The sequence below is a fragment of the Perognathus longimembris genome, chromosome 14, assembly GCF_023159225.1.
Source record: "Perognathus longimembris pacificus isolate PPM17 chromosome 14, ASM2315922v1, whole genome shotgun sequence".
Classification (NCBI taxonomy): Eukaryota; Metazoa; Chordata; class Mammalia; order Rodentia; family Heteromyidae; genus Perognathus; species Perognathus longimembris.
The window spans coordinates 20,845,331-20,868,629 of NC_063174.1; the positions used below are offsets into that span (position 1 = coordinate 20,845,331).

At 43.2% G+C, this 23,299-nt stretch overlaps 1 protein-coding gene across 2 annotated transcripts in view; it reads right to left on the reverse strand.

Annotated features, from left to right (window-relative positions):
- Positions 1-13,743, reverse strand: part of Nemf (nuclear export mediator factor) — a 46,090-nt gene extending 32,347 nt beyond the window's left edge. Inside the window, exons 1-7 of one of the 2 annotated variants that reach the window (XM_048362275.1) lie at positions 13,558-13,743; positions 12,805-12,873; positions 12,565-12,667; positions 8,622-8,747; positions 4,340-4,488; positions 3,344-3,411; positions 1,034-1,120 (exon numbers count right to left, since the gene is read on the reverse strand). In XM_048362275.1, coding sequence (XP_048218232.1) covers positions 1,034-1,120; positions 3,344-3,411; positions 4,340-4,488; positions 8,622-8,747; positions 12,565-12,667; positions 12,805-12,873; positions 13,558-13,616 — 661 coding nt within the window. In that variant the 5' untranslated portion in view covers positions 13,617-13,743. The remainder of the gene's footprint in view (positions 1-1,033; positions 1,121-3,343; positions 3,412-4,339; positions 4,489-8,621; positions 8,748-12,564; positions 12,668-12,804; positions 12,874-13,557) is intronic. The other variant, XM_048362274.1, reaches the window with a different exon arrangement.
- Positions 13,744-23,299: the final 9,556 nt, after the last annotated feature.

Sequence of the window (23,299 nt, forward strand, 5' to 3'; positions counted from 1 at the left end):
AAAGACTAAATTATCTGTTACTAAGGATAAATCTCTATGCTAGAGTAGGAGTCTAAGAATACCCATATATACCCATATACTACTCAAATGTTTGGAAGTCTAGAATTATCTATTTACTCTTTTTTTTTTTTTTTGGCCAGTCCTGGGCCTTGGACTCAGGGCCTGAGCACTGTCCCTGGCTTCTTTTTGCTCAAGGCTAGTACTCTGCCACTTGAGCCACAGCACCACTTCTGGCCATTTTCTGCATATGTGGTGCTGGGGAATTGAACCCAGGGCCTCATGTATATGAGACAAGCACTCTTGCCACTAGGCCATATCCCCAGCCATCTATTTACTCCTTAACAAAAATAATTTTCAGTTTTTAAAAAAGAAAATAGGGCTGGGGATATAGCCTAGTGGCAAGAGTGCCTGCCTTGGATACACGAGGCCCTAGGTTCGATTCCCCAGCACCACATATGCAGAAAACGGCCAGAAGCGGCACTGTGGCTCAAGTGGCAGAGTGCTAGCCTTGAGCAGGAAGAAGCCAGGGACAGTGCTCAGGCCCTGAGTCCAAGGCCCAGGACTGGCCAAAAAAATAAAAATAAATAAATAAATAAATAAATAAATAAATAAGAAAATAAATAAGAGTATTGTTTAATGGTATAATACTTACCTGCCAAATATGAGGCCCAGGGTTTGAAACTCAGTAGCATAGTAGCACAATTTGTTTTTCAGAGGAGGTGGGTGAGCTGGAGGTGCTAGTCCTAAGGGCAGGCTTGAACCCAAGGCCTAGGTACTGTCTCTGAGCATTTTCTTTTTAAATTCAAGGGTAGTGATCTGTCACTTGAGCCATAACTATACTAGTGACTTTTTGGTAGTTAATTAGAGATGAGAAGCTTCATCAAGTTCCTGGCTTCAAACCACAATCCTTACATCTCAGCCTCCTGAGAAGCTAGGATTACAGGTGTGAGCCGCCCATGCCCGCTTGCAAATTTATTCCAAAAATAAAAAGCAAAACATGAAAATGGAAAAAATTTGAATCATGCAAACATACCTTTACTTTCAAGTTTTTCATCAACTTTGACGTTGCCAGAGAATCCATTTTCTATAAGACAGTGCTCAATGAGAGCTGACCCATATGCTATAAAAGCAGAAGGTGTTATTTTTAGTATTTTCCTATAAAATTTAGCATTCAACATATAGTACACATATAGATCCCAACATAAAAGGATTGTTATTCATAAAAGCAGCCAGTGAAAGAAACAAGAAGTTTACTTATGTTGAAATTTTATTGCAACAAACAATTTGTTTCCTTTTTTTTTGCCAGTCGTGGGGCTTGAACTCAGGGCCTGAGCACTGTCCCTGGCTTCTTTTTGCTCAAGGCTAACATTCTACTTCCTGAGCCTTCTGGCTTTTTCTATATATGTGGTGCTGAGAAATTGAACCCAGGGCTTCATGTTTACGGGGTGAGCACTCTACCCCTAGGCCATATCCCCAGCCCTGCAATAAACAATTTGAAGTAATGACAAAACTTGAAATTATAAAAAACCTAAGTTACAGGAACTTAATGGCACTCAGTCACATATAAAAAAAGATTATAAACAATGGCACAAGGGATTAATTTCTAGAATGCAAGGTTGGCTTGGTATCCAAACACTGGCTAACCTCTTAATTAAAAAATTGGCAAAAGAATTAAATAGACACTTCTCAAAAGACATACAACTAGCCAACAGGTATATGAAAGAATGTGGACCATCACTAAATATATGGAAATCAAAACTACAGTAAGATGTTACCTCATGGCTATTATCAAAAAACTAAGAATAATAAGGACGCAGAGGGAAACTTTAAACAATTTTGATGGGAATTTAATTAGTATAGCCATTGTGTGCTAATGGAAGTTCCTCAAAAAATTAATAATCAACTGGGCATAGCGGTATATGCCTATCATTTCACCACTTGGGAGGCAGAAGCAAGAGGATTGTTATGTGTGAGTCCAGCTTGGGTTACATAGTAAGACCCGGTCTCAGAACAACAAAAACAAATAAGCAGGGGGCTGGGAATATGGCCTAGTGGTAAAGTGCTCACCTCCTATACATGAAGCCCTGGGTTCAATTCCTCAGCACCACATATATAGAAAAAGCCAGAATTGGTGCTGTGGCTCAAGTGGAAGTGGTAGAGTGTTAGCCTTGAGCAAAAAGAAGCCAGAAACAGCAAACAAAACAAAACAAGTAAGCAAACCAACTAACAACAAAAGATTGAGAATTTAGCTCAATTGTAAGCACTTGTCTAGCATGTGCAAGGTCCTGGTTTCCTTCCCCAGCACCAAAGAGGACACACACAAGAGGACAAAGCTGGAAAATTCTTTCTTTTTTTTTTTTTTTTTTGGCTAGTCCTGAGGCTTGGACTCAGGGCCTGAGCACTGTCCCTGGCTTCCTATTGCTCAAGGCTAGCACTCTACCACTGAGCCATAGTGCCACTTCTGGCTTTTTCTATATATGTGGTGCTGAGGAATTGAACCCAGGGCTTCATGTATATGAGGCAAGCACTCTACCACTAGGCGATATTCCCAGCCCCCGAAATCAGTTTTTATACATGAGAAGATCATAACTTGTCCCTATATGAAGGAATTTGAAGAAGACAATTTATACATGAGAAGATCATAACTTAGCCCTATATGAAGGAATTTGAAGAACACAAAGGGGCGGCAGATAGTATTGACTACTGAGCATTAGGGAGCTATTCTTCCTTTATGAAATGAAAATACAGTAAAAGGTTATCTTTAGAATTTTCCAGCTTTGGGGCTGGGGAAGTGGCCTAGTGGCAAGAGTGCTTGCCTCATGTACATGAAGACCTGGGTTCAATTTCCCAGCACCACATATACAGAAAACAGCCAGAAGTGGCGCTGTGGCTCAGGTGGCAGAGTGCTAGCCTTGAGCAAAAAGAAGTCAGGGACAGTGTTCAGGCCTGGAGTTCAGTCTCCAGGACTGGCAAAAACAAAAAACAAAACAAAACAAAAAACTGGGGTCAAAGTGCCCTGGCAGATACCAGAAGTTCTGGTGCCCATCCATTAAAAGGAAGGAAACAAAACACCTAAGGAAAGTCAAAGTTTTGTGGAACAGTAACTTCTCTCATGGCAATGAACCTTGTGCATTTGCCTAGCATACACAAGGCCCTGGGTCTTATTTTCAGCATTGCAAAACAAAACAGCATCTCTTTGAAAATGAACTCTTACTTATTCAAAAGTTCCTATTAAATTCCTTTCTCAATTTTTTTTTTTTACCAGAACCTTAAAGGACTTAGATATATTCCTGAAAGCATGTTATCTTGCAAACATTTCATTGCTACACATAGGGCTACTCACGCAGTAATGGGTTAAGAACTCTCTTCAGCAGTTCCCCCTTAGGTGCCCTGGCTATTACTTCAGTCAATCTGTAAAACAAAAAAGACATACTTCTTACCTGAAGTGTAGTAAAACTTACAGCAGTGTATATGCCTGCATAACTGTATTTTCATCTGCATCCATCACCTGATTTTTATAACACTCTGAAATACAATAGAAATCAGCTTTTTTTTTTTAATGGTACTGGGGTTTGAACTTTGGATGTTGCATTTGCTCTACTTGAACCACACTTCAAGAAATTAGTTTTTTCGTTTGGGGCTTGAGTTTTTGTTGTTTTGTTTGTTTTTTTTTACATTAAAAAAAAGTGATAGGGCTGGGGATATGGCCTAGTGGCAAGAGTGCTTGCCTCGTATACATGAGGCCCCGGGTTCGATTCCCCAGCACCACATATACAGAAAATGGCCAGAAGTGGCGCTGTGGCTCAAGGGGTAGAGTGCTAGCCTTGAGCAAGAAGAAGCCAGGGACAGTGCTCAGGCCCTGAGTCCAAGCCCCAGGACTGGCAAAAAAAAAAAAAAAAAAGTGATAAAAGTAACTTATTCAAATAAAATACTGAAGGTTCCAGGAGCCTAAGACCTGAATCTAGGTTTCAAAAGAGAAATCAGTGTATTTTTTCAACTAAGTCACACTGCTCACCATCAAAATGTCAGAGACATCTTGATATAAAAGTTGCATGCCATTTGTAAATCTTCATGCTATACTGGAACACCAAAAACAGTAATGCCTAACAAAGCATTTAAGAACAACATAGTGAGGTCCCCAAGAGCAGATTATCAGTATTACCTGAGAACCGACTAGAAATGCAAACCCTGCTTCCTACACTAGGAATTAGGAAATAGGAGAAAATCTATATTTCAACAAGCCCTCCAGGTGATTCTAAAGAACAATACACTGAGAGCTTTGCATATTCAGAAATAAGATTTTTTTTAGACTTTACAATGATATGAAATGAGTTGTTACCTTTCCAAGGTAAGCAAAGGTTCTGCAGCTCTAGCATGATCAACTGGATAGCGTTCTCGAACAGCAAATTTTACATCATCTGCCTCATCAGTTCGAAACCTTAGGATATTTAAAATTAGGTACTCATAATCTGTAAGAACAATATTCCCCTGCAATAGAGTAAAATACAATTTAATGCTGTTCCAAATTAGTCTTAAAACTTCTCAAAAAAGTTGGAAAATGATGTAGTCTCTTAACCAAAAGTTTACAAAAATAAACTTTTCAATACACACTGAGAAATAGGATAAGCAAATTCTCAAGACTCTAAGTTTCAAACAGTGAAGGAATCTAGAGTAACTATTTGGGGGGATGAAGAGCGGTACTGGGGTTTGCTGGTATGCAGGTGTTATACCACTTGAGCGACATCTGCAGCACTTTTTGTTTGCTTTTAGTCCATGACCAGCAAATAGCTAGGATGACAGGTGTGCACCACTGCAGCCAGCTTTTTTTTTTTTTTTGGTCAGTCCTGGGTCGTGGACTCGGGGCCTGAGACCTGTCCCTGGTTTCTTTTTGTTCAAGGCTAGCAATCTACCTTTTGAGCCACATTGCCGCTTCTGGCATTTTCTGTTTATGTGGTTTGATTCTAAGGAATCAAACCCAGGACTTCCCACATGGTAGGCAGGCACTCTGCTAAGCCACATTCCCAACCCTGTAGCCAGCTTTTGATTGAGATGGGGGTGGTCTCAGGCCGGCCTCAAATTATGATTTCCCAATCTCCACCTCCTATGATTACAAGTATGAGTCACTGGTACTGAGAATTAATCTAGAGCAACATCAAACTCATTTACTGCACAAATACTAACAACAGCACAGTAACCCAGTAACATTAGATGACTACCAACTGAACTTACTTTTATTTACATGAGGTAAGTTGCAAAGACTGGCTTAAGTGAAACAAGAGCCTGGTGTGGTGGCACACAGAGAACTACTGCGGGAGACACAGGGAAATCTTGAGTTCAAGGCCAATCTAGGCTATATAGCAAGAGCTTAATCCTCACATTAAAAAATAAATAAAATAAAAGTTAGGCACCCGTGGCTCATGCCTGTAATCCTAGCTACTCAGAAGGCTAAGATCTGAGAATCATAGTTCTAAGTCAGAGCAAGTCAAAACAGCTGAAAGTGGAGCTGTAGCTCAATTGGTAAAGCACTATAGCCTTAAGCAAAAAAGTTCAGGAACAGCACCCCAGGCCCTGAGTTCAAGCTTCAGGACAGGAGAGAGGGAGAGAGGGAGAGAGGGAGAGAGGGAGAGAGGGAGAGAGGGAGAGAGGGAGAGAGGGAGAGAGGAAGGGAGGGAGAGAGGGAGGGAGGGAGGGAGGGAGGGGGAGGGAGAGCGAGAGAAAGAGAGAGAAAGAGAGGGAGAGAGAAAGGGAGAGAGAGAAAGTCTTTTAACAGCAATAATTATGTAGCAAGAACAATATAGTTTCAGCTGAAGTTAAGTCTTCTCTTCATGATGTATCCTAATGAAGTAGCTCAATAAAGTCAAAAGCTACCACTTAAAAATGTACACACCTGTAAATCCTAGATACTCAAGAGGCTGAGATCTGAGGATCCTGGTTCAAAGCCAGCAGGGGGGGGGAGGGAGTGGGAGGGCAGGGAAGGCAGTGAGACTCTTACCTCCAACCTAACCCCCAGAAACCAGAAGTGGTAGAGCACTAGCCTTGAGCTGAAGAGCTCAGGGGCAGTGCCCAAGCCCAGAGTTCAAGCTCCAGGACTGACAAAAAAGAAAAAGTACAGTCAGGTGCTGGTGGTTTATACATGTAATACTAGCTACTTGTGATATTCAGATGGTTGGGATTGTAGTTTGAGGCCAACCCAGGAAGAAAAAAGTTTATGAGATCCCCTTCTCAATGGTGAGTTAGAAGAAATCAAATATACCTATTATCCTAGCTACACTGGAAACCTAACACAGGCTGACTGCATCTAGGCATACTCTAGGACAAGAAATGAGACCTTATCTCAAAAATAACCAGCAAAGATCTAAAACAAACCTGGACATGATAAATTATACAGGACTCTAGGCATTCACATACAGTGAAACAAAGGAAGATGTTCTTAGGAGAGAACACAAAGGTACAACGCCCATTGGCCCTCTGATCATATAAAACAATATTTACCGAAATGAACTCCAGAAATGAAAACAAGAGGGGTTTTTTCCTTGTTTGTTCATTCATGTATCTTTGGGGGGGGGCTAAGGGAGGACACAGAAATGGAGCGACAACTGATGAACAAATGCAGCAGAAATAGACACTATGTTGAAAGTGAACTACACAACTTGTGGGTGGGGACAGGAAAGAAGAATTGATTGGAAGAGAGAGAAAAGCTGACATTGTCCAGAAATAAATGTACTCATTACCTGACTTATGAAACGGTAACCCCTCCATACATCACCTTTATAGTAACAATAACAAAATCTAATTTAAAAAAAACCAGGGGCTGGGAATATGGCCTAGTGGCAAGAGTGTTTGACTTGTATACAGAAGGCCCTAGGTTCAATTCCCCAGCACCACATATATAGAAAATAGCCAGAAGTGGCACTGTGGCACAAGTAGTAGAGTGCTAGCCTTGAGCAAAAAGAAGCCAGGGACAGTGCTCAGGCCCTGAGTCCAAGGCCCAGGACTAGCAAAATAACTAAATAAATGATCTGATTTCATTCTCTTTTATACTACTGCCATTTTTCTAGGCATACCTATTATCTTTACGGGAATCAGTATCTCAGGAACGTTTTTGGGAAAGACTGTATTTGATTCTGATGTACTCAATAAGCCATCTTAATGTACATGTCAAACATTCTTTTCTACTGGAAGCTTATTATACATTGGTAAGCCTATTTCCTTAAAATGAATTTGAGTTGCCATAGCCTCTTTCCCCAAGATTGGATGAATTTAGATACAGCACACCTCAAAATTCTAGAAATGAGAGCCAAAAGATCAAACCCTAGTATATAGAAAGGAAAAGACTCCAACATCTATTTGGAAGCATCCACCAATCTACCCTTCACACATACCACAATGACTACTAAAAAGCCCAAAGCACATTACTTCTTTATTTTTATTACTTTCTTTTAATATCCTTAATATCTACCCCAACTTTGTCACTAGCTGGACTTCTGTAACCTAGACAGAATGTATATCTACTGCTCAGATCCTTAAGTGGAAAGGCCTAATGCCAACAGAGTATACTGGACCAGAAGAACTATGTAAATGAAGAAACACTGGTGAAGCCTGTCATTCAATTAATAGACTGCACTAATGCTAATTAGTTTTGAAAAATATCATGTAAGGTATTAACATTAACAGACCATAGGTAAAAGGGTAGAATTGTAATTTTTGCAACTCTTTGATAAGTCTAAAATTATCTCTGAATAAAACAGATTGCTAGAATTTTTTAATAAAGACAATAGCTAGGGCTGGGGATATAGCCTAGTGGCAAGAGTGCCTGCCTCGGATACACGAGGCCCTAGGTTCGATTCCCCAGCACCACATATACAGAAAAAACGGCCAGAAGCGGCGCTGTGGCTCAAGAGGCAGAGTGCTAGCCTTGAGTGGGAAGAAGCCAGGGACAGTGCTCAGGCCCTGAGTCCAAGGCCCAGGACTGGCCAAAAAAAAAAAAAAAAAAAAAGACAATAGCTATTAATGACTACTAATTACTTATGCCTTATTAATAAGACATTAATGTAGTAAAAAGTTAAAAATAATCAAGATTATAGAGATCATGCTAAGGAAGTCTTTACATCTTCTGATGAGCATTTTTCTTGGCTGGTCCTGGGGCTTGAACTCAGGGCCAGGGCTCTGTCTGTCCCTGAGCCTCTCTCTGCTCAAGGGTAGCGCTCTATCACTTGAGCCACAGCACCACTTCTGGCCTTTTCTTTTATGTGGTACCAAGGAATCGAACCCAGGGTTTCATGTATGCTAGGCAAGAGCACTCTACTACTAAGCCACATTCCCAGCTCCTGATGAGGTTTATATGATGGATATCTTTGTTTTTCTTAATCACACAATGCTCATAAAATACGTATATGAAAAGTTTTGCTTGTCATGTATGGTGATGCACATCTGTATATCTGTCACAAAAGAAAAAAAGGACTGCTGAATTAAGAGAAGAGGGACAATGTCAAGTGCTGGCAAAAATGGAGAGGTAAGGAATGCTCAATGACATCAAAGAAAATAACATATGCTGAATATGATGAACATCTCAAACATAGGCAGATTCCAAAACAAAAGGGGTACAACTCAATTTAACTTACCCTATCATAGAGCTCAATGATTAAGTGGTAAGCAGCTTCATCACTTCCAAATTGAAAATCTACAATTCTATCCATACCAAGTTGTTTTGCACAGACTAATCTCCGACTCTTCAAATGTTTTCGGCACTAGCAAGAAACAAGAAAAAGGCATTTGTATAGTAAGAGTAAATTCTTAACCATTTGATACTGATGCATAAAAAGCTTCTTACCATGAAAAATTAAATGGTAGTAAATAATACTGCATACTTATTTAAAACAATCGTAAATAATAATCAGAGGAAAAATATTATATTCTTTATAACTACTGGTCTCAACCATAAAAAAGTACTTTATATTCAATTTTTAAGAACATTGATGGGGGCTGGGAATATGGCTTAGTGGTAGAATGCTTGCCTAGCATGCATGAATCCCTGGGTTCAATTCCTCAGTACTACATAAATAGAAAAAGCTGGAAGTGGTATTGTGGCTCAAGTGATAGGGTGCTAACCTGGAACAAAGATGCTGAGGATCTTGGTTTCAAGTCAGCCTGGGCAGAAAAGTTTAAACAACTCAGAAAAGCTGGAAGTAGCACTGTGGTTTAAGTGGTAGAGTACTAGCCTTGAATTACAAGAAAATATGCTGTTACTTTTTTGTTTCTTTTGGCTTGAACTCAGGGCTTGGATGGTGCCCCTGGGCTTCTTCAGTCAAGACTAGTATTCTATTATTTGAGCCACAGCTACACTGCTGGCTTTTTGCTAATTAGAAATAACAGTTTCCTGAACTTTCCTGCTTGGTGGCTTGAAACTGATCCTCAGATCTCAGTCTCCTGAATAGCTAGAATTACAGGCATGAATCACCAGTGCAGGGCAAATGCTTATTTTATACCATTACTAAAGAAATCCTTTGTTGATGTTTCAAATGACCTCAAAGCTGTAACTATTTTAATGTTGTTTCTGTGGATGCAACTTACTTGCTGACTAAGCAGTCTACCATTGAGCTAATTCTCAATCCTGTCATTCTTTTTTTCTAAGTCTCTTTTCACCAGTCTTTTAAATATCCAAATACCCTTTAGTGTGCTTCAACTGTGCCCCAAAGGGGCTGGGAATGTGGCCTAGTGGTAGAGTGCTTGCCTATCTCATATGAAGCCCGGAGTTCAATCCCTCAGTACCACATAAATAGAAAAAACCAGAAGTGGTGCTATGCTCAAGTGGTAGAGTGCTAGCCTTGAGAAAAAAGAAGCCAGGGACAGTGCTTAGACACTGAGTTCAAGCCCCAAGATTGGCAAAAAAAAAAAAAAAGGAAAAAAAAAGACTGTGTTCCAAATTAATTAATTCCATTGACTTTCCACTTCAAACTGGCTCATGAGTTTATGATACTCGGTATATTAGTCTAGACCTCACAATTTTAATTAAGTAAAATTCTCATTTTATATACTTATATTTAAGCAGATACAATTTTTTTTTTTTTTTTTGCCAGTCCTGGGGCTTGAACTCAGGGCCTGAGCACTGTCCCTGGCTTCCTTTTTGCTCAAGGCTAGCACTCTACCACTTGAGCCACAATGCCACATCCGGCTTTTTCTGTTTATGTGGTGCTGAGGAATCAAACCCAGGGTTTCATGCATGCTAGGCGCTTAAGCACTCTACCACTAGGCCACATTCCCAGTCCGTAGATAGAAGATATTTTTAACTTTCTAAAATAAACAGTATTTCCCTGGTTAATTCAATGGTCTTAAGAGTGGCCTCCTTAATTTTTATTTAAATACTGATTTACATATAGATTATCGTTGAACCCTCTAGAGGAACAAACAATCAGCCCTTCCTGAGTTCCCAAGAAGAAAATAAAGTTGAAGAAAAATAAAGCTAAGGGGCTGGGAATGTGGCTTAGTGGTAGAGTGCCTAGCATTCATGAAACCCTGGGTTCGATTCCTCAGCACCACATAAACAGAAAAAGCCGGAAGTGGTGCTGTGGCTCAAGTGGTAGAGTGCTAGCCTTAAGCACAGAGAGGTTCAGGGACAGAGCCCAGGCCCTGAGTGCAAGCTCTAGGACCAGCAAAAATAAATAAATACATACATACATACATACATACATAAATACATAAATAAAGTTAAACAAAAATAAAAGGCACCCTTGGACAAAAGCCCATACCATGGGAAGATGAAAGAGAGATTGTTTACCAGGCTAAATATAAATGTATATATAGTACATATGGAAGCCTGGTGAAAACAATCTTCTGCTCAGAGCCATCAAGGTATAGTTGGTGTTGCCAAATTTAAAAAAAAGCAAATTCTCTGATCTGTAATAATCACAGTGGTTTACCACATATTGTGAATGACCAGCCTATGCCATATAATAGTAATAATAGCACTTCACCTATATGTGCTTCCTCTGTAGCTAGGATAACATGTATGCATCACTATAACTAACTAAAAAGTAAGGCTAACTGGGCGCTGATGGCTCAGGCCTGTAATCCTAGCTACTCTGGACGCTGAGATCTGAGGATAGCAGTTAGAAGCCAGCCCAGGCAGGAAAGTCTGTGAGATTCTTATCTCCATTTAACCACTAGAGAAACAGAACTGGTGTTATTGCGTAAAGTGGTAGAGTACTAGCTTTGAGTAAAAAGGCTCAGGGACAGTGTGGCCAACTGATATAAACAAACACAAAAAAACAACAGAAAAGACAGGTGGCTCAAGTGGTAGAGTGCTAGCCTTGAGCAAAAAGATGCCAGGGGCAGTGCTCAGGCCCTGAGCTCAAGCCCCAAGACTGGCAAAAAAGAAAGATAGAAAGAAAGAAAGATCAGGCCTCCTACTGGCATCAAAATAAAACAAAGTGAGTTTGAGGAAACAAAATGAGGTTTAAAAGATAGGGCAGCTGGGGCACCAGTGGCTCACAGGTATAAGCCTAGCTACACAGTAGGCTGAGATCTAAGGATAAAGGTTTGAAGCCAGCTTGGGTGTGACTTTATCTCCAATTAACTAGCAAAAACCTGGAAATGGAGGCATGTGATAGAGTTCTAGCCTTAACAAAAATAGCAAGGCAAGAATGCAAGGCCTTGGGTCCAAGACCCAGTACCATCACAAAAGAAACACACACACACACACACACACACACACACACACACACACGAAATGTGAACTTTTAAAAAGAAAACTAATGTTTTTCTAATATAGAACTGTAATTGTTTTGATTGGAGCAAGTGGATTATAATTAAGTGATTATATGGTTGAGTATGACAAAAGCCCGAACCAGAACAGAACAGAAGACTTGGAGCACAACAGGGTATGAAAGATAATGGGGAGAAGTCAGTGAAACTTAATTCATTCACCCACCACCTATCAACTGCTCTACCTCTGTTATCTGTTCCTATTTCACAAGGGTGAAAAAAAATAATTCAATTGTTAGGTCTTAAAATTTAGTTTCAAGGCTGAGAATGTGGCTTAGGGATAGAATGTTTGCCTAGCATGCATGCAGTCCTGGGTTCATTTCCTCAGTACCACATAAACAGAAAAAGCCAGACGTGGCACTGGTGGCTCAAGTGGTAGAGTGCTTGCCTTGAGCAAAAGAAGCCCAGGGACAGGGCCCAAGCCCTGGTTCAAGCCCTAGGAATGGAAGACAAAGAAAAGAAATGTTAAAAAAAATAGTTTTCAATGTAACTTAAAAATACCTTCATGTTCTGTCTTCTTTACCTCATGAATAGTGTATTTAAGTATATATCTTCAGAAGATTAGGGGAAGGGTACAGAACTGGAGGGATAAAGGGTGAAAAAGTGCAGCAGTGGGGCTCACTGGACATTAATGAAAGTGAAATATACAATTCGTGAGTGGAGATGGGAGGGAGGGACTGGGAGAAAATGAGGGAACAGAAGACACTGTGAAAGGAAATGTACTTAATCACCTGACTCGTAATTATAATTCCTCTGTACATCACCTCTATAACAACAATAAAGTAAATGAATAAAATAAATTACCTTCATGGCAAAACTAGAAGGCATCATGTTCTTTGGCCACTCAAACTCTGTTGTGTGAATTCGTATGCCAGATTCAAGCAAGAGTGTAGCTTTGAAGTCTGGTCTGTAGAAGAAAAGTCAAATATCTCTTTAGGAAATTCGGCAAAGCTCATTCTCTTTAATTACTTCAATGTAAACAAACAAACGAACAAAAGATCAGTATCATACTGCCAAAGATAAAACCTATAAAACTGTTCTTACTTTTGAAGACGAATAAGATATGTCTTATTATCCACATCGTAAACATTGTTTACTCTCATTCCAAGCAAGCTGCAAAGACAAAAAAACGGGTAATAAATTACAGTATTGCTTAAAACAAAACGACACTAAATGTATTAAGGCTGCAATCGGATGAGAATAAGAAGAAGGGAATATGAAGGTCATTAGGCATTCTGCCCCCCAAATTAAATATGTAGCCCCAAAAGTGACCCCCTGGACCCACAGCACCACACAAGCTAAGCGGTGCATATGTGGGGTAGGGAGGGGAGGGGAGTAAATCTGACGACGCTCACTGGACAGAATGACACGAACAGAACCCGAATACAGGTCACCGTAGCTACCAGGGCAATGCTGCCTTCCTTCCCCTGGGGGTGGTGCCAGCTGAAGCAACCGGGCCCCCCGCCTGAGCACCTGGAGAAGAACCAGCCCTCGGGCGTCAGCGGCGAAGCGGCTCGGCGGCCGACAGGTGACAGCAGCGCCGGGGGCCCGAGCGAGGCCGGCGACGGCGGGAGGGGGCAGGGTCTCCGGGACCTCAGGGGGGCGGAGGGGACCCCGGGGCCCCTCGGGCGTTACCAGGCCTTCCCAGGGGTTCCCACGACATCGCCCGCCCAGGCCCACCCAGGAGCACTGGAAATCAGGCCAGCAGCACCAGGCTGCTCTCAGTTTCCCTCTGCGGCACCGGGCCTCTCCCCTCCATCGCTCCTCTCAAGAACCCGGTCACAGTCAGGACGGTACCTAGCGTTCAGCTCTGCGAGGACCGCGCGGAGGTCCACGGTGCTAAAGCGGGTCTTCATGGCAAGCGTCGGGCGAGCGCCGTAGCGGCGGTCTGTTCCCGGCTGGTCAGCCCCAAGGCCGCCGCTCCTCCGCGCACGCGCACGCACACACGCACGCGGCGGAGCCCTACGGCTGCCGGGAAGACCCAATATTCCTGCAAGGCAACGTCTAGGCGTTGTTCGCCTGAAGAATACGGGGATCCAAAGTTTTCCTCGACTCGTTTCCCTCCACACTAAAACAATTCTGTAGAAAGGCAGACCGTTTGGAGGCTGCACCCCTTCCTCGCTCTCACAGTACCAGCCTCCGACCACTTTCGCGCTTCCTGTGTGGGGTTTCGAGTCGGCCTCCACGCTGACACCTGCTGGTCACAACGATTTTCGAGGGTTGCACGGAGTGCTCTTCCCTCGCGAGAGCGATAGGGGGCAGTGTCGAGGAGCACAGCTTTTGGGTGTAGACATTGGAAATGTGGGGAAGCAGCTGTTTTGTTTGTCCCCCAATTGGTCTTCCACGATATAGTAGAATCTTCAAAAAGGGGATTCTATTGTCTCTGCTCTCTAAAGTGGTGCCCGGATGGTGCCCGGCCCCGCGTATGAGGGAAGGGCGTGTGTGTGCGTTGGTAGTAAATAAAAGGAGTTTGTCAACAGCCGTTGAGGCAAAAGGAGACCGTGTCTCGCTGTGTTGCCCAGGCTGGAGTACAGTGGCTATTCACAGGCGCGATCCCACTACTGATCAGCACGGGAGCTTTGACCTGCTCCGTTTCCGACCTGGGCCGGTTCACCCCTCCTTAGGCAACCTGGTGTGCCTCCGCTCCCGGGAGGTCACCATATTGATGCCGAACTTAGTGCGGACACCCGATCGGCATAGCGCACTGCAGCCCAGAACCCCTGGACTCAAGCGATCCTCCGGGCTCAGCCTTCCGAGTAGCTGGGATTACAGGCGCGCGCCACCGCGCCCGGCGGGCGGATCCGCGGCAGAAAGCTACTAGAGGTTCAGGGCCGCTGACGTCACTGGATGGGAGGGGGGAATGAGCGGGCGGTTTGGAGCTGGGACCCGCCCAGCGGGAGGCGGTCTGAAGCGAGAGCGTCTTGGCGTCACGGGGCGGGGCCGCGGCGGCGGAAGCAGGTTGGCCCGCGCCGAGGGAGACCGCGGCGAGGTGGGGAAGAGGCCGGGCATTGTTGCCTCAGTGCTTGTGGTGGTGCCACGCTCCTCACGCGCGAGAGGAAAGGGAGCTTCTTCGCCTTGCCTCAGCGGATCTTAGGCAGGCGCTGCATCTTTTAGATGCTGCTTACGGGGTGGGGGGGGGGACCGTGTATTGTCTACGGCGAGCAATTCTTCCTGGGGGTGCCGGCGCCGTGTGGAGGGGAAGGGCCACTAGGAGCCGAGGTGGGGGGCGCCTTCGTCCGCGCTGAGGGAACCGGGCTGGAGGCTGGGGCCGCTGGCTGGCTCCCTCCCGCCCGCCCCAGGAGCTCTGGCCTCTTCTTGTTGGAGCACAGCCCAGTCACCAGGTAAAGTGGGATATGTGGAAGCCTGGAGGCTTCGACTAAGGCGTGTTAGAGGGGCAGAAAGAACGAGATGCACGCCGAGTAGCTGGGCTGCGGTCCCCCCCATTGCCCCTTTCTACCTCCGCCCTCAGGCGGAGATCAAAGCCTTCTCAGCTCCCTTCTCCACATTGAGTCCTCAATTTCTGGGGAGAGCCACCCTCTTGTCCTTAAACCCAACAGTCAGGAGTCCGGCATCAGAAGCTGTCTCGTGAATTATGCCATTGGTTTCTACACCTAGAGTATCCTCCTTTAGTATGTGTGAATGCCTAGAATCCTGTATAAGTTACTACATCCCGTTGTATTTTATATCTAGCTTTTGCATATAACACCAAATATGTTCTGCTTAAAAACAAAAAACTGTCTCGTGGCGATCCTGACTCGCCTCCTCCTTCTCCTTCCCAAACTCTGGTTCACCTTTGACGCTGCCTCCTTTCTAGTGGAAACAAAAACCTTAATGGGGCAGCAGTTAAGCCACTTCGATTGCAAGCACGAGGACTTTGGGGATTGATTTGGATGAAAAAAAATGGTGCTAGTCTCCAAATTACATTAATTTTTGTTTGGCACTTTTAGTCTCAGATATCCGTCTCAAGTGCAGCCAAGTTCTCAGCAACGGAACTTGAAGGGAAGTGATGGGTGTTTAAAAATAAATACTCGACTTAGGCTCCTTTGCCTTTCTCTAGCGCTAGGCGGCAGTGCCCGTGCAGACTCTGCAGCTTTAACCATGCCAGTAAGAACAAACAGCCAACCCAGGGGATGGGACAGCATTAAGAAGAAAAAAATCCCAGTTCCAAGGATGAGTGATAATGCTGAGCCATTCTGCCATCTTGAGCTAATACCTCCGCTGGTGTTTGTTCCATGAGCTATAACTTTATCTCATTTAAATCACTGTATTTGGGCCCCCCTCAGTATCACCACATACTCTAACCTCACAGAAGAACGTTCTAGATAGCTAGAACTTAGAAAGGGCATGAACCAAAAGATCTATAGGCACTTACAAACTCTTCGGTGGGGCTGATTCATCCTCAGCCTCCTCTATGAAGAATGGTTTTCTAGCTTGAATCCTATATCTCCTATGGTCTCTATATACAATGTCTATATTCGCATCAGTTTCATTGTAATTATGCTGTAAATGAAACTTCATGCCTTTCTTGTCACTATAAGTGCAGCAAAAAAAATATGTGTTTGTGAATCTGTATCGTTTAGTTTGAACCACTATCCGTTACTCTAATCACCAAATATCCACTATAAATTTCACCTATATTATTTTATGAATTAATGATACACATAATATCCAGAGCTACCTGCTGGGTCAACTGGACTCAAGTTCCAGTCAGTTACTGGCTTTTTAATGTTTCTTTTTCTTGTGTCAGTACTGGAGCTTGAGCTTAAGGCTTGGGTCCAAGGTTGGTTGGTGCTCTACCACTTGAGCCACAGCTTCACTTTGGTGCTTAATTGGAAATAAGAATCTCATAGACTTTTATTCTTTGGCAAACTTTGAACATCGACCCTCAAATCTCAGCTTCCTGAGTTGCAGGTTTTCAGTACTCAAGCAGTCCTGTCTCAGCTTTCTGAATATCTTAAATCACGGGTGGGCAACACTGAGGCTGGCAGTTGTTTGTGTCTAAATCTAGAAGAGTAAGGAGATGTCTGGTCTGGTCATGTGGGGTTTCTTTCGAATTGTAATTTTTACATTACATTGGTGTAGATAATGCCCTCATTTAAAATGGAATGTGTCTTTCAATAAAGTTTCACAACACAGGATTGAAAGATGTTTATAAATTATCCCTTAAGGCAGGTTGAGCCAAGAAGTTCAACTCAGAAAAGCCTCTGCCCACGTGGGTGGGGCAGGTGCGCGGCCCAGCAGGATGAGGGGCTTGAGGCATCGGCCGCCAGCTCAGCCGAGGGAGCGCGTGATGGGGAAGCAAACTAGTGCTAGGGATGCACCTCGGGGATAGTCCCGGGCCCAGCTGGGAGTCAGGACTCCGGGGCACCAGCAGGTGCTTCGAGAAAGCCAAGAAACCAGATGAGGGGGAGGGGCGGGGCCGTGCCGTAGGGCGGAAGTGGGGGTGGGGCCTGCGGGTAAGGTGGGGCTCGGGGGAAGGGCCGTGGGCGGGGTCTGAGGGCGGAAAAGGCGGGGCAGGGGCGGAGCCTTGGGCGGGGGAAGAAGGACGGGGCGGTGGATGGCGCGGGGTATTGCCTGAAGAGGGCCAGGACGGGGCAGTGGGGTGGCCGCTGTAGGCGGGGCCTCCGCTAAGCGCGGACCCACAGATTCCCCCACGCGACCGCGGGCCCCCAGCGGTCCTGAGTTGGGTCCCAGGAAGCTAGGCTGCCAGTGGTCGTCTACCCGCCTCCGTAGGGGTGGCTCCTCGCAGGAGTTTCTTTAGGACAGGTTATTTGCATTTCGGATCGCGCCCTGGTGGGCTGACCCTGATTCCACTTAAGGAGGTATGTAGTAATTTCAATTTACACACGTTTTCTTCCTGGAAACGCTCTGCTTGGATTAAAAGCCTTTAATGAGGTCAATAAACACTCATCTCTAGAGAAACTAGTATTTTTACCCTGGCAAGGTTTTAACTGTCAGGATAAATCCTGACGAGGTGGCCAAAGTTGCCTATGCAGAGTCACAAAGGAGTGCAAGTACACAAACAAAAGAGTATATACACAAACACATTAACATTTACATACAAGCCAGGTACCAAGTGGCTCACGTCTAGCTACTCAGGAGGCTGAGATCTGAGGATGGAGGCTCAAAGCCAGCGTAGGCAAGAAATCCGTGAGACCGGTAACTCGTTTACTACTAAAAAGCCAGAAGTGAAGCTTTGGCTCAGTGGTAGCCTCGATGAAAATGTCAAGTGAGGGAAGTGTCAGGCCCTGAATACAAGCCCCAATACCGGCACACACACACAAAAAAGCATACATTTAACACGAGGGGCTTATTTTCTCCTATCTATATTTTTTATTATTTATTTATTTATTTTTGGCCAGTCCTGGGCCTTGGACTCAGGGCCTGAGCACTGTCCCTGGCTTCTTTTTGCTCAAGGCTAGCACTCTGCCACTTGAGCCACAGCGCCACTTCTGGCCATTTTCTGTATATGTAGTGCTGGGGAATTGAACCCAGGGCCTCATGTATACGAGGCAAGCACTCTTGCCACTAGGCCATATCCCCAACCCCAGTCCTAAGTTTCTGTAGACTTAAGCTAATATCACACACTCAGCCGGAATCATTGACAAATTATTTGCTTTTCCTGAATTTCTGTCCTCCAGGCTAATTATTTGCTATGGCTTGTACCTTTAACAGCCTAGATTTTTGGTATGATAGGAAAACAAACTAAATTGCATATAGTTTTTACTGACTAAAATGAATGCTCAAGATAACATTCATGGGCTAGGGGGTATAGCTCAAGTGTTAGAAAGCTTGCTAAGTATAAGGTCCTTAATTCATGGGCTGGAAATATGGCTTAGTGGTAAAGTGTTTGCCTAGCATGCATAAAGCCCTGGGTTCAGTTCCTCAGCAACACATACACAGAAAAAGTGTAGAGTGCTAGCCTTGAGCAAAAAGAAGCCCAGGGACAGTGCTCACACCATGAGTTCAAAGCCCCAGAACTGGCAAGAAAAAAAGTCCTTAATTCAAACCCCAATACCACCAGAAATAATGAAAATACTTTAAAAATAACATCCATTGACTAAGCCACTCATGTACTCATTCAACTAATAATGAGTATGTGCTTTGTGTTAGGAGTCCTAAAGTGTTAAATTTAGGGTAAATATTAAGTTTTCAAAATGGGCTCATGCCCTATCACCTTGGACCTCTATACTACTTTTGAGTAAAGGAATGATGGGAATAACTTACTTTGGGCCCTAACCATGACAAACATACAAATCCTAGGGTTTTCCCTACAATAGGGAACTGATGGGGGAAGGTTGAGACTAAGTAGCTTTCCAAGTACAGATGGCTACCTTCTTTCAGTTCTTTAACTTGAAGAGGGAAATTTCATGCTGTCCTTGGTGGTTTAGACAATTTCTTGATGTTACTTTGTTTCAATCTTAATAATGTGATGGTTGAAAACATATCATGGTACTTTGTAGGGGATGCTTTATTAACATGTATTATCATAATTCACACTGTTAATAAGAATGAGTTGTATTACACTATAGTTTCAGTGAAACACTTTTTATGGCCAAATAGATTCATACTTTCCTTGGAGGTACTTTTAAGGCTAGTGTATCCTGAAAACAGCCCTATCTAGGCAGAGAATACTGATGGCTGCTATGTCTACTTAACTGGCATCCTTTGTCCCCTGTACAATGACAAAATTGTGTGTGTGTATGTGTGTGTGTGTGCTGGTGTAAGGGATTGCACTCAAGGCCTTGTGTTATTGCTGCATTTTCTACCACTTGAGCCACACCTTCATTCAACTATTTTACTAGATAAGAAGAGATGGAATCTCAAGGACTTTTCTTTCCAGGCTGACTTTGAACCTCAATCCTCCAGGTCTCAACCTTATATGTACCTAGGATTGCTAGTTGGCACAATGACAAAATTCTCACTCATTTTGTGGTATAGCTCATTTCTCAAGGAGGACCATATCCAGGGCTGTGGCAAGAAATATAGGAAAACCCACTGAACATAAATTACAATACTGTCTTAAAGGAGACAGTGTAAATAGTCACCATGGCATATGATAGATAATGATTAGATAATGTTGCAAATTACAGAAAAGCAATTAATTGTATTATTGAGACAATGTATATGAATTCTGAGTTATGAATTTAATGTTCAAAAATGGCATTCATACTCTGGAACATTGATTTAGTAGTATGATTTAGAAGAGTCATTTATCCCCTTTGGTCATAAAATTAAAGTACTAAATCCCTTTGTGCATTCATTTCTGTATCACTAGTCACTAGGGAAAGAGTAAAAACCACAATGAAATGGCTTCATGCCTTCTAGCAAAATGAAATAAATGTAGAAAAATAGAAGCTCTCTTACATAGCTGGTAGGTACATAGAATGATGCAGCTTCAGTGAAAACCAGGACCGTAGTTCCTCAGATACTACACATGCAATTACTATAAGAGCTAGAACTTGCAATCCTAGACATAGATCCTAAGTATAAAAAACAAGGACAAGACAGACATGGTGGTACATGCCTATGAGTTCTGCACTGAAGCTGAGGCAGGAATGTTTTGAATTTTGAGACCAGCCTTGGCTACATACTTTGACCCAATCTCAAAACAAAACAAAACAAAAAATGACCCTGGGCATGGTGGTCCACATCTGTAATTCTAGCCACATGGGAGACTTGAGATCAAGAAGACAGGGGTTAGAGGCCAGCCAGGGCAAAAAGTTAGCAAGACTCATCTCAACGAACAAGCACGGTGGCCTTCTTCTACAATCCCAGCTATGTAGGAGGCAAAGATGGGAAGATTGTAATCCAGGCAAAGAAAAACTAAAGCAAAAATAAAATGCTTAGGGTGTGGCTAAGGTGGTAAAACACCTGCCCAATAATTAGGAGGCCCAGAGATCAAACCTCTCAGAATTGCCAAAATAAACAAACAGCATAGACAAATAGACACTTGTATTAACATCTATTACTGCATACCTCACAAGTCAACAGGTAGAAGCAACCCATGTGTCCGTTTGGTAGAGTATTATCTAGTCATAAAAGGAAATGTAGTTCTGGCACAAGCTATAAGATGAACCTTGAAGTTGTGAAATAAGCCAGACACAAAAGGAAAGGCATGTTTATAGGAATAGGTAAGGCACTTATATGAAATATCTAAATAAGCAAATATGTTTAGATATAAATAAAGGCTTAGGTAATTTGGGATGGACAGCTTTTGCTTAATGGGTATGGAGTTTACCTCTAAAGTGAGAGAAAAGTTTTAGAAATAATGATAAAGCCAGCTGGTGAGTCACACCTGTAATCATAGCTACTGAGATCTGAGGATCAAGGTTCAAAGCCAGCCTGGGCAGAAAAGGCCGTGAAACTCTTATCTCCAACTAACCACCAGAAAACTGGAAGTAGCGCTGTGGCTCAAGTGGTAGAGTGATAGCCTTGAGTTGAAGAGCTCATGGACAACACCCAGGCCCAGAGTTCAAATCCCAGGACCCACCAGAAAAAAAAAGAGTAGTGACAACACTCTGAATATAATTGATAGAATACTTGAAGACATTTTAAATAGCTATTTTTGTGGTGTGTATGTGTAGAACATATTTGTGAGAGTTATTTGAGTTCACCAAGGTATTCCACCAATCTGTCTGTCTCTTCAGTAAGAGTCCACAGCCTTAGGCTGGAGGAGTTGCTCAAGTTGTAAAGTACCTATCTCACAAGAGAGAGGAACTAAGTTCAAAGCCCAGTACCACCAAAAACAATGCAGTCTTGATTTAAATAGATATGTCATAAATGCTGGCAGTTGGCAGACTGACTGGTTTCTTCCCATTTTTCTTTGTGAAAATTTGTTTTAGTTATGCGATTACTTTTGCTTTTCCACATAAAGCTTAGAATAATTTTTATTTTATTTATTTATTATGTATTTGTTGAGTGTGGGGCTTGAACTCAGAGCCCATACACTGTCCCTCCATCTTTTTGCTCAAGGCTACTGCTTCTGGGTTTCTGATGTTTAGCTGGAGGTAAGAGTCTCAAGGACTTTTTTCCCTCCTCTGGCTTTGAATCATGATCATCAGATCGCAGCCTCTGGCATAGCTAGGATTACAGGTGTGAGCCACCAGTGCCAGGCTAGAATATTTTCTATACATACAAAAAATCCGGGATTTTGATAGGAATTGGATTTAACCTGGAGAAACTGACATATTTGCCACCTTGATTCTGTCAAGCCATGAACACTGAATTAAGATATTCTTTGAATGATTTAGTGTTTGTTTTCTGTAAATTTCTATATATGTATGTATATATGAATTATCTATTTATTTATTTATTTTGCAGTCCTGGGGCTTGGACTCAGGGCCTGAGCACTGTCCCTGTTTTCTTTTCGCTCAAGGCTAGCACTCTACCATTTGAGCCACAGCGCCACTTCTGGCTTTTTCTGTTTATGTGGTACTGAGGAATCAAACCCAGGGCTTCATGCATGCAAGGCAAGCACTCTACCCTTAAGCCATATTCCCAGCCCTAAATTTATATTTTATATTATTTCCTTACTGAAACTTTTTTTCCCCTAGTGTTTTTTTTTTTTTTTTTTTTTTTTGCCAGTCCTGGGCCTTGCACTCAGGGACTGAGCACTGTCCCTGGCTTCTTCCTGCTCAAGGCTAGCACTCTGCCACCTAAGCCACAGCGCCCCTTCTGGCCGTTTTCCGTATACGTGGTGCTGGGGAATCGAACCTAGGGCTTCATGTATGGGAGGCAAGCTCTCTTGCCACTAGGCCATATCCCCAGCCCCGTTAGTATTTTTTTAAGTTTTGTTCACAATTGTTTAAAGCAATTATGCTTGTGGCTGTAAGATCTTTGTCAGAATCTAACATCTTAGTGTTCATAATTATTGTATTTTTTCTCCTCCTCCACTTCCTACCCTTCCTCCCGCCCTCTCCCCCCTCCTTCTTTATCTCCTTGTCCTCCTCCTCCTTCTCCTGAGAACTTACTAAGATAAGTGATTGGCGATTGTGATTTGAATATTAGAGATATTATAAAACTCTGGATCTTATTTAACCTTCTGTTTTGAGCTGCTTCCTCTAGACTGCCTCTCCAGTAGTAAAAGGGGATCCCTGACTTGCTACTGCCATGTAGGGAACAGCAGTGTAGATTTCCCACTTTGCCTCTGGTGACACAAGGGTATGACTCCTTGTTACTGCTGGGTGGAGTAGGGTATTACCCACAAGGCTTCGGGTGATACTCCCCTAGCTGGAAAGGGCAGCTGGGCTCCCCACGTGGTTTTCACTGACACTATACATACCACATGGGATGGTGATGTCAGGGGTGAAGGGGTAAAAGAAAACTGTTTTCCTATACACTCAGGACACTTCTGATGCGAAGTAGGCCAGGTTTACCATTGCATGAAACACTTCTACCACCCTCTGGACCCCAAATGAGTGTTCTACAATTCAATTACAATAGTACCTACCCAGAGTCAGTGCAGACCTTACACGTCCCACAAGATGGTTTCCCTTGTTCAGATATTAAGTCCAAGTGAGCTGGCTATAAATCAAAG